At 29.8% G+C, this 11,770-nt stretch overlaps 4 protein-coding genes and 1 long non-coding RNA gene across 7 annotated transcripts in view; 3 read left to right on the forward strand and 2 right to left on the reverse strand.

Moving 5' to 3' along the window:
- Positions 1-11,770, forward strand: part of Exo70 (exocyst complex component 7) — a 93,299-nt gene that overhangs the window by 72,759 nt on the left and 8,770 nt on the right. The window lies entirely within an intron of this gene.
- The window catches only part of LOC139996651 (uncharacterized), a 94,781-nt gene that overhangs the window by 68,547 nt on the left and 14,464 nt on the right, over positions 1-11,770 (forward strand). The window lies entirely within an intron of this gene.
- Nito (RNA-binding protein spenito) lies at positions 1,324-5,761 on the forward strand. Its single transcript, XM_072021112.1, has 2 exons — positions 1,324-1,752; positions 1,994-5,761. Exons 1-2 carry the CDS (start codon positions 1,631-1,633, stop codon positions 4,182-4,184), a joined length of 2,313 nt encoding a protein of 770 aa, XP_071877213.1. The 5' UTR covers positions 1,324-1,630; the 3' UTR covers positions 4,185-5,761.
- LOC139996644 (rho GDP-dissociation inhibitor 2-like) lies at positions 8,646-10,468 on the reverse strand. Of its 2 annotated transcripts, none has more exons than XM_072021161.1 (4): positions 10,310-10,468; positions 9,524-9,712; positions 9,218-9,442; positions 8,646-8,987 (listed from the first exon to the last, which is right to left on the reverse strand). In XM_072021161.1, the coding sequence occupies exons 2-4, from the start codon at positions 9,705-9,707 to the stop codon at positions 8,788-8,790; spliced, it is 609 nt and encodes a 202-aa protein (XP_071877262.1). In that variant the 5' UTR covers positions 9,708-9,712; positions 10,310-10,468; the 3' UTR covers positions 8,646-8,787. The 2 variants fall into 2 exon arrangements, with proteins under 2 accessions (XP_071877262.1, XP_071877261.1); XM_072021160.1 differs by lacking the exon at positions 10,310-10,468 and adding an exon at positions 10,034-10,055.
- LOC139996619 (dynein axonemal assembly factor 5-like) overlaps positions 10,842-11,770 on the reverse strand; it is a 3,197-nt gene continuing 2,268 nt past the window's right edge. For both annotated transcript variants that reach the window (XM_072021111.1, XM_072021110.1), the window contains exons 5-6: positions 11,225-11,770; positions 10,842-11,139 (exon numbers count right to left, since the gene is read on the reverse strand). The exon at positions 11,225-11,770 is cut by the window's right edge and continues 379 nt beyond it. In XM_072021111.1, the coding sequence (XP_071877212.1) occupies positions 11,003-11,139; positions 11,225-11,770 (683 nt within the window). In that variant the 3' untranslated portion in view covers positions 10,842-11,002. The remainder of the gene's footprint in view (positions 11,140-11,224) is intronic.

Genomic DNA, 11,770 nt, shown 5'->3' on the forward strand with positions numbered 1-11,770 from the left:
CTGCATAGAAAAACTTCTCAAACAAATACTGAATGGGACTGAAGGAGGTACTATTTGATGTTATTAGCTTTCTTTCTAAGTGGAGATGTAGGCTATGTAAACTATATTTTTTTTTTTAAATGCAATCACATTTCTTAATGATGTGCTGATCGATGCACCTCATCTTCCAATGGTGATCTTTACGCATAATATTTATACATCCTCTACAATTAGTAGATCATAGTTTACAAATCACTCTTACAAAACTTTCTACTTGTAAAATTCCAAAATGGAAACAGAATGTTCAAGAATATTTCTTATTTGGAAGCCTTTAACAATTCAATAATAATAATAATAATAATCTTAGCAAAACTAAGTCAGATTAAATTCATATAAAACCTATATAGAATTAGCAAAATATATAGATGAATTGATGCACAATACTTTTCATACTGTCAGAAATTATGATCAAATGATCTTAATTAATCTCGCACCTTTCACATATTATATATAATTAAATTTATCTTTTATAAGCTACACACCTACGTAAAGAAATATATAGTTTTTAATTAAAGAAAAAAAAAAAAACTAACCTTGAAATTTTCAAAGTGTATGCATCTAAATAAAAATGTATTAATCATTCGATAACCGGATCCATAAATTAATTTCTCTTTGAAACATTTCTTTCAATACTTATTATTTTTAAAGGTACACGCGTCAAAATATATTTACTTAAAACATAAAACAATCTGTAATTAGAAACAATTATATCATATATTTTATTAACCTTTTTTTTATTTATAGCACATTAAAATGTGTTATATATTATACCTGAAAACATTCAAATGTACGGACGATGCAACAAATTACTTACTAGCAATACTTATAGCATTTACATTTATGAAATTTTCAACTTATGAATTTTCAAATTTATGAAAATGAAACTTTAAACGGGTAAAAATCTTTTTCCAAATTCGAAACTATACAATCTTTATAACGATATGGATATGCGATTTGAATTCATTTATTTCTACTTATTTCCAAAATAAAATAGAATAGAAAAAGATAAAATTATCTATTAAACATTTTATACAACCAATCAAATTTCTTATAGAATGCACTCTTCCGTGAAATAGTAAAACTACTAATATGCTTGGAATGCCCTCTAGAAAGAAAAGCGCGCAGCTGTTTCTTCAATACATGTTGAGCGGATCTTCTCGTTTCGTCGACGGAAACATACTACTTGCACATCAATTTGCGAATCAATAGTTTTCACATGCAAGTAGTAGCGCTATATATCTATATATATATATATATATATATAGATATAGACAGAGAGAGAGAGAGAGAGAGAGAGAAATCAAAACAAATATGATAATTTTGAAATAGTAAACCGAGTTAAAAGAGATTAAGAGATTTGAATAAATGCAGAGCTAAGATATTTGATTAAATTTCTATGGAATTACTTTTAGCTTACTAGGAAATTCCGGAAGTTAAGTAAGGAAAGAGGAAAGTCGCCATTTTGTGCTCATTGAGGAGGATAAAGACTTCGTGAATGACGGCTTGATTCAAGCCGAGTAACTTTGTGTAATTATTGTTCCTTTGTTTTTTCTTCGCCATTTGTTCGGCTCTGCCGTGTTAATCAGCGTTGATGATTGGGATTCCGCGTGACGATCGACATAAGATCACGGTTAAAATCCGCAACAATATGAAAAGGAGCTCTAGTCGTGACACTCCTCCGCGCGTCAAGAGAAGTAGATCATCGATGGGACGGTAAAAATTTTTCATAATATACTAAACTCTATTTTTAGAAATTTATACGAAGTGTGTATTATTTTACTTTATATTTCTTTACTAGAATAGATACTTAGGTATATAGACTTAGAGATGGTATATAACATTAACTGGAGGTAACAAGTACATATGTATATAGTAAATTGTTGAAATTTTCGTGTTCTACGATATAACAAAAAGTATTTTAGTTATAGTAAGAACTCTTTTAACTAATTTGCAGATATGATGATTCCAGTGATGAACGAATAACTCCTGAAAGAATCCGTCGACGTAGTAGAGGTGCAAGAAGTCCCAGTCCTCCAACACGTGCATCCTCTCATGCTCGTTATGTAGAATCAAGCTCCCATAGAGATGATTATTTAAGAGCACCCAGAGAATTACCACCAGAACGTCCATATAGTTATAAAGTGCTTTGTATCAGTTCAATTCACCCAAAAGCAAGTGACGAAGTGATAAAAGATACTCTTTATAGAGAATATAAGAAGTTCGGAGATTTTTCTATTAGAATTTCTCATGAATTAGATGAACGTGTCGCATATGTTTGCTTCAGAAGTTCAGAAGATGCTAGAGATGCAAAGCATGCAAAACCAAGAATCATTATGTATGACAAGGTAGCACTTGTTGAACCAGTTTATGAAAGACCTGATACTTACCGTCGTCCAAGATCGATTACGCCCCCTGATTATGAAAGATACTATGCCAGAAGTCCTGGTCCAACAGATAGACATAGACCTTTAGAAAGATATGAAAGAGTTTATGGACCACCAGTTGGTTTACCTCCGCCGCACAGAGAAATGAGGCGTGAAGCAATCCCTCCTCCTCATCATGAATTTGTTAGACCACCGATTCATCATGGCCCACCCCATGTTCATCCTGGTCCGCCTCATCATTATGGCCCTCCAAGGCATATGATGATTCGACATCCAGTACATGGATTTGAACGCGTGGAGAATAAAAAAGATAAATTCCCCAACTATTTACATCATGTTTCTCCAGAAGATGACCCACTAGCAACAAGAACACTTTTTGCAGGGAACTTAGAGATCAACATTACAGAGGACGAATTAAGACGTATCTTTAGTAAATATGGAATTGTTGATGATATTGATATTAAAAGACCTCCACCAGGTACAGGAAATGCTTATGCTTTTGTCAGATTTCAAACATTGGATATGGCACATAGATGTAAAGTTGAACTCTCTGGACAATATATAGGAAAATTCCAATGTAAAATTGGATATGGGAAAGCTACACCTACCACAAGAATTTGGGTTGGTGGTTTAGGACCATGGACTTCTGTGCCACAGCTAGAAAGAGAATTTGATCGATTTGGGGCAATAAAAAAGATCGATTATATTAAAGGCGATAGTAATGCTTATATCTTATATGATTCAATTGATGCAGCACAGGCTGCCGTAAAGGAAATGAGAGGATTTCCTCTAGGTGGTCCAGATAGGAGGCTGAGAGTCGATTTTGCAGATGTGACTCCTGGATTTGGATATAAACCAAGACCCTACCCAGAAGAAAGTGGAGAGTTTAGACCAAGACCAGTAGATTATGAACCTCCTTATGATCCTTACGGGCCAGATAGTGATTTTGGTTATGGACCAAGAGGATTCCGAGGTAGAGGATCTGCTCCTTGGCATGAAAGAAGGGGCGGAGGAAGAGGGGGTTATCGCGGGACTTATCCAGAAAATTACATGAGAGAAGAAGCCGATTGGTCTAGCCGCAGACCGCCTCCGGAATTAGAGTATGAAACACCAAGAAGCTTACGTCGATCATTATCGAGAGAACCTGGTGTAGATAGATCAAGATCAAGATCTCCTCGTAGAAGGCAAATTGACTCTGATTCCGATTCAGAGAATACTCGTAGCGGAATGCTTTCTACTTCTCGAACATTACCTGAAGTGGCAAGGAAATCAATAGCAATTTGGCAAGGAGCACTAATCTTAAAGAATTCTCTATTTCCAGCTAAGTTCCATTTAACTGATGGTGACACAGAAATAATCGAGGCCTTGATGAAAGATGAAGATGGAAAACATATGTTAAGAATTACACAAAGATTACGTTTAGATCAACCAAAATTAGATGATGTGTCAAAGAGAATTCAAACTTCTAGTTCACATGCTATTTTCCTAGGACTGGCTGGTTCAAGTACAGTTATATCTACAGATGATGCTAATGTTCAAACCAGACCCTTACGCAACTTAGTATCATATTTAAAGCAAAAGGAAGCAGCTGGTGTCATTTCATTGCTTAACAAAGATACAGAGGGAACTGGGGTGCTTTATGCATTTCCACCTTGTACATTCTCTACAGAACTATTAAAACGAACCTGTCCGAGCCTCAGTGAAGAGGGACTTAAGGAGGATCATCTGGTAATCGTCGTTGTTAAGGGGGGTAGTGCTTAAGTTTCCTCGTTAATTACAAAATAGAACGGATACATGTATATACTGGCTGGAGTGTTTAGTACCATTTCTCATATTAAAAATGATTTACGGTCTTTTAATGAAACACTTTATATTTGAAATGTGCAAAATTTTAGAAGATTTATAATATCAATATCTGTCTTATGATCTTTCTTCTCATGAATCACCATATTTGCATCGACAAAAAATATTTGTTAAAAATTGTACATTATATAATATAGATTGAAATTTTGTATTAAAGAAAAAAAAAAAAAAAGGAAAGGCTTAAACAAAAGATATTGAAACAAAGTATCAAAAATATTCAGAGTAAATATACACGATACAAATTTTTTAAATAAGTAATTTTATTAACGAATGTTATGTAAAACGATACATATGATAGTTTAAATTATGAAAGAAATTTAAAGATATAAATTCAGGTATTTATTACATTATAAGAAAATTATTATATTAGACCAATGTAAACAATTCCTTTCGTACTCTTTTTCTTTTAATTATGAATGTTTAGGGACATCGAAAGGTTACTAGACGTACAAGCCTGTATATGCATAAAAAGAAATGAAATTATTATGAATCTGAATTGCAAGAAAAATTTAAGTTATATTAATAACAATATTAAAGTAATAATAATGATAATAATTCTATACAGAATGTTATTTTAATTTTCAATCAAATATATTGATTAATTTTTATTACAATATTTTCAGCTATTACGTATATATACTCTTAATTTTTCTTTTTATTTAGAAAAGTATTCATAGCGTTTAACATTAAAGCAATTCAGAGTTCATTAAGTTCTGAGGAAACGCTTAATTAAGTTATTTTAATTATCATAAATAATTCGTAAGAGACGTAGATTTAATTTGTATTATAATCGTATAATCTGCGCATATATATATATATATATATACACACACACACACACCTACACATACACACGCACTGACGCGCGCGCTCACACACGCACGGACACAACACACACACACACATACGCGCACACAGTTCTTTCATATTCAAGTGAAATCTTTTAAGAAATATTTTGTTTTCAAAATTTCATGATGAATCTTCTTTTACAATATGAATCTTAACGAAGATAAAGGTAAAATATGAAAGGTCTGTTTGAAACTATATTTGATACAGTAATTAAGTCTAGTTAATTGTAAAGCTGCATTTTATGACTATGTAGAATTATCCGTGTGATATATACATCCAACACTTATGTAAGTGAATTGTGCGAACGTGTTCTGAAAAGTGAACTTAATGAAAGTGAAAGGACAGTATCCCTAAATAGCTCCATGTGCTTTTCTTCCAGTGAAACAGGACAGAATCTAAAAAGACAGTGTTTGGTGATGAATATTTTAAAAGCATAGAAGAAAAAAAGCAGAACGTGTACAGTGAAATGTAAAAAAAAAATCCAAGTGTTTGTGCTTGGCGACCAACACTGTGACGCTCTTTTAAAGTACTATTTTAAAAGTGCGTTATAGCATGGCGCAACCAAAGGTGCAGTGGTTCAATAATACTATAGTGTCGGAACAACAAATAGATGACTATTACGCTGAGTCAATGCGTTCATTATTCCTACTTTACCTACCAAAGTTTCAGTGGCGTCAAACGAAAGTAAAGATCGTTGCAATAGAAATGTAAATGATTTTAACGGGAAGAATGCATTAATAATTTCAGTGGCATTTAAATATGTAACGACCTATTTAATAGGGAATGAAAATTTTACAAGAAGAAATACTTAGTTAGTATCAGTGGTATCAAAAGAAAACAATTATCACGTAGGAAAGTTTTAATTATATTGCTTAAAAAAAAAAAAAAGAAAAAAAGAGAGAGAGAGAGAGAGAAAAGAATAAAAGAAAGAGAGATGCATGCTGTGACTTAATTTGGTCGTATGGGTTGAACACAAGTTTTCTCGTGAAGTTGATCGTGAATTTGGTGGTGTGATTTTCTTTGTTTTGTCAAGAAGATCTTTCTCATCTTGCTTAGACCGATTGTGTAATTAGTGTTGTCTGTGGTCTGTGGCCATTTTCGGTTCTCCTAATTTTCGAAAAGTAACAAGCATTGAAGGAAAGAATAGCATTTCCATCTCTTGAATAAAATAAAAACAGTCGTGCCAAATGTAAAAGTGAAAAAAATGGTCGGTGTCGTTTCAAAGTGTTCCTTTTTAAATTTTAAATTCAGAAATTTTGTAAAAAAAAATCCATTAACATTAAAAAAAGATTTGTTTCAGAACAACCGCAACGAAAGGATAGAAGGATAGAAGAATTCATCTTTACTCCAATGTATTTGATACATTATACAAATAAATTATTTAAATTGGCAAATACTTCAAAGTGCAATTCTTTTAATACTGAGGAGGCACATAAAATAAAATATATGCAATAACCTCTCACCTATCGTTCAGGCAAAAATATTAGTATAGTACCATCTAATGATAGAAGTAAAAATCGATTCATAGTAGTAAGAAATTTACATTTCGCGGATTGATTTGTGGTATACTAAAATCGTAAAATTTCATTGCTTTCATTTTAATTAAACTTTATTCAATTTTTTTTGTATCCAAAAACTGACCATAATAATTGGAGATTAAAGTCAATATTTATAAAGGTATTACACATACTTATATATATTTGTATATGTAAATAAATCAATTAGGTTATTTTATTTTAGGTTATGTGATTATCAACTCAAAAGTTACATATATATAGTTAACAATATAAAACATAAAATAAATCAACGATGACCTTTTATTTTTATACATAAAACTAGCATTAATTAAGAAAAACTGTTTTTGGTACAGAAAGTTACATTTCCAAAATCTGATATTAGATTACTTAACAAAATGCATAATTGTAAGAACGATTATTTTTTACTAACATGTATATTTATTATTTTTCAATATAAAAATGTTACATGGTCATTGTAAATGAATCGAAATTCTTATTTTTCAAATATTTATAAAATATTAATCGAAATATGTTACGATCTATACATTTATGAACATTCTAAATATTTAACATCATAAACCCATCACATTAGTTTATTATAACAAAATATCATTTGCCATGCTTTATTTAAATAAAATATATATTAATTAAATGTAGTAAAGACATAACAAAAGCGGAGCATAAAATAATAATTGCAAACAATTTACTGATATTTATTTTTACTGCAGCTCTTTAGGGTTTTATTGAAATATATAGTATAACCTTAAAATTATAGGTTAACATGTGTCCAGTTTTAGAATCATGAACAGTATTAAATACATTTTCGGTGCATTTTTAATTAGAATCAACTTTCGAACTTTTAAAATTGTTTTGTTTTTCATTTGTTTTTAATATTTTACTGCTATGTGACATTATTAGCGTGGTACTATACGGTAATGAATAAAGTAGAGAAGCAATTCTAATAAACTATTATTTCTAAAATGTAGAAAAAAATTAATAATATATTAAAACAACACCTTTTAATAACAAACTTTTAGTCCCTCCAATTGAAACTTGATATTGTTCTACACATAGGGAGACTCGCGTTAAATGCATACACTATTTATTACACATCATGCACAGCAAAGAAAATTAGCAAAAAATAATTTCTGCTTGTAAGTTGCCTTTTCTAAGCTGTAACTGAGAAGCAATTTATATTTTTATTTTTATTGTAATTTGGAATTACAATTGCAATACATATTGCAATTTCTAATAATGTACATTATAAAATTGTTCCTAAAAAAAATTGTTTTATAAAACAACTATTATTTCATATTGTAAATCTTAAAACAAAAAAATTAATTAATAGTTTAAATTTGACACCCGAAGGACTATAAAAATGTCATATTATGTGGGAAATTTTTCCATATTTTAAAACAATTTAAGTCTAATATGATATAATAAAAAGTAATAGTGTATATATGTTAATGATATAAAGAAATATTTGAAGCGCACCATTTAAATTTTCTACATTAATAATGTGTGTACATTAATTTGATATATATTTGTATTCTTGAACTTTAAGATATTTCCAGCTTTGAATACTAAAAGACAAAGTATTTGAAATAATAGCATATTTTTGTCATTCAACTGTTAGTTAAAATACACTATCGAGGGATTTGAATCAAGACCGTAAAACTTTAGCAAAATGTGTTAACAATGTAATACTAAAGAATCTTACACTGATCTTAATTGGAAAAATTAAGAGGAATATATGAATAACCACAATATAAAGGCAATTAAATACTGACTGATATACACAATTTAAATGATTATAAAATAGTACCTACGTGATTCACTATGTATGTGTATACATACGTATACATATGTTTATGTAAATATATATACACATATACATATCTCTTAGTATGTGCGTTTATGTATGCATATATATTCATGTACTCAATTGTTCACTTTTAAGGTTTACGATTTAGGAAAAGTATCTAAATAAATATCAATGTTACTCTTTCTCTTATTACTTAAAAAATACAGTTATGGCATCGCAGTATGACTGAATATCTATAAAAATTAGAGTCCCTTTTGGCATTTTTATTTTAATTGCGATCGTTGTAGGGCTTCCCATTATAAAAGGGAGCTTACTCTTTCCAGTCTTTCTTAATTTCAAATGACCATTCCCACTTTAGGTGTTCGTGTTTGTCATCATCAGTAAACAAAGAGCTTACACTATAAGAACCACGTGCCATTACTCCAGCTGGTGCATCCTCCGTTGGTGTTGTATACGATTGAATTTCCGTTTTTGGAGGATAAGAACCCACCATATGCATCATCTTATCCACTGAAAGGATAACAAGGCAAATGAATATTAAACGTGTTAAGCCATACATACAGTATTGTCAATGCTTTGTTTTAAAAATACCTGTGACACCTAAAGCAGAAAGCATTGAACAAAAAAAGTAAATATAATGGTTTAATGTTAATTTAAGTTAGACATAATTAAAACTTTTAAGTTGGCAATAAAAAAAAGTTAAGATATAACTAATATTTTATCTTTAATGAAAATTTTACCTGGCATTCCAAGACGATAAGTTTTTTGAACATATTTTAGGCCATGCACAATTTCACGTTGAACAATGAAGTCAATCCTGATTCTGTAGCTAACACCTTCTTTTATTACAAATGTCTGTTTCTTTAACTGTGATAGGTCACCTGTTAAATCTAATTCCATATCTGGCCGATCTGCTACGCATAGCGCCAATTTTTTTACTATTACTTTCCTGGGATCATTTGGATCTATAAAATTTCAGAGCATCATACTTTTTATTTATCTTCTCTTTTAAGTAATTTATTTTAAGTATTTAATGAAATGCTCACCTACAACAACACCTCCGGACTTTGCTTCTCCCAATAGAGTTTCTTTATATTTGCGTAAACTTTCATCTTCTTTATCTGTTTCTAGGATTTGTTCTATTGTTTTTTCTGGTGGGGGTTTGTAGTTAGATTCCACTTCTAATTCTTCTTCTACGGAGTCAATGTGATCGGTATTAGGTTCTGACATGTTTACTGTGACAAAAACATATTTTATTAATAGCTTAAATACTATAAACCTAAATAATATAAGTCACATGAGAATATTCCAAGTATTTTATTAGAAATATTACATCACGGATCCTGATAAATATTTCACTTATTTGACAACAGAACTTCACAGGCTAAACGGTTACTGGATTATGATAATAATGGAAAAGTTGGTTACTAACCTTGGCTAATAATTGATCGGTAATGAATCTGACACTTCTAACAGTAATAAACGTAACATTATATTTAATCATTAAACAATTTTTAAAATTCGTACATCAGTACAGATATATATTCATGACGTACACATATGACCATGTAGTTATGCTTCTATAGAATATTTTTAGATGATTCAAATTAAAAATTCAGTATAAATTATTCATGTTATGTATTTCTTCAATATTTTTATATTACTAAGAAATATTAAGTAATAATTCGATTATAAAATAAATGTGTGAATTATTCAGACAAGAAAGTGACAGAAAGATAAAAAATGTTTGAACAGACGTACGAACGAAAAAAAAAATTCATAAAAAGTACTTTCCAACTAGAAGAAATATAATGTTCAAATAGTACGCTTACCACAATTATAAAATGATAAGATGAAGCTTGAAATGAAAACTTGGACAGAATTATTGGCAATTTCTTAATCCTGTTTGCCACCCCTTTGTGATTCGCCTCTGAAAGCGGAAGACACGTACAATATGGCGGCTTCAAAAGGGCGGGTACTTCCTGTTTTAATACTTTTTTAAGGTTAACTTTTCCTTCCATAGGTTCCTGTAGTATTTCTTGTCGAAAAGGAATAATTCATTTATATTATCATTTTACGAGATCTTTTGATTTGGTTAATACGTGTGTTTATCTTAATCTCTTGGTCATTTAAATATATTACAAATTTCCTAAATTGTGTATGTGCGTATATTCTTTAAATCTATAGATCATCTTCCTACGTTTTTGTATATACATATTCATTTTTAGACATCAATTTATTTAATAAATTAAGTAGTAGATTCTTTGTAGGTATTTGTATCAAACAGTATTACATTTTCACGTTAATTGTTAGAAAAAAATTGCCAGAAATTAAGATAACCTTAAAATGAAACGATATTTTAAATTCTGCCTATAAAATTTAATTTGAATAAATTAATTAATTTTTGTTTACAATAAATATACATATACATTATACAAGAAATATTATTACTGGATAGAATATTACTCTTACATAATAACTATCAATTTTACTCATTGGTTAAAAGAAATTGACAGTCATCAATTTTATTTACTGGTTAAAATAAATTGACAGTGTTCTATTAATGTTTCCATATCCCGTTGATTTCTAAAATTTGTCTTACATTTCTGAAGTTTCTGATATAATAATTCTGGATGCACTTTGGCCAATTCCTTTAATTTATCTGAAAGATAAGTATTTTATATATAACAATTATATTACAATTTGGATATTATATTAAAATGCACTCTTAATTTAAATGTTATTACCTAATACAATATTTTGAAATTTGCTGTCTGGGTCATCCAAATATATTATAATTGTGGTATACAAAGTATCTACATGTCCTTTATTAAACTGTAAGTCATAATCCTTAGGTATTGCGTTCCAAACTTCTGTTAGAGCTTCTAATGATATTACTCTAACATCATCACATCCATCATCAAGTCTTTTCAATAGTATTGGATATATTTTATGTATGTATTCTTCCGCGAGGTGATCAAACTGCTTCCGGATACACATTATTAAATACATAGCTTGCAAAGAATAAAATCTACTTGTTTTAGAATTATCATCTGCAAGACTAATTAAGACAGGAATTATTTCATCAAATATTAAACAAATATTTTGTTCATCGTGATTTGTAATTCTCTCCATAACAGAGTCTTTTTCATATTTATTTAAAAACGAACATAAACAAGTTACTGCAGCAGTACGTATAGCTTCAGCAGTTCTTCCTGCTGTCCAAATCAATCCAGGAAGTATACAATCTTTCAAAAATTGACTAGAAAATTTTATATCCATAATTTCATTTA

The sequence above is a fragment of the Bombus fervidus genome, chromosome 18, assembly GCF_041682495.2.
Source record: "Bombus fervidus isolate BK054 chromosome 18, iyBomFerv1, whole genome shotgun sequence".
Taxonomy (NCBI): domain Eukaryota; kingdom Metazoa; phylum Arthropoda; class Insecta; order Hymenoptera; family Apidae; genus Bombus; species Bombus fervidus.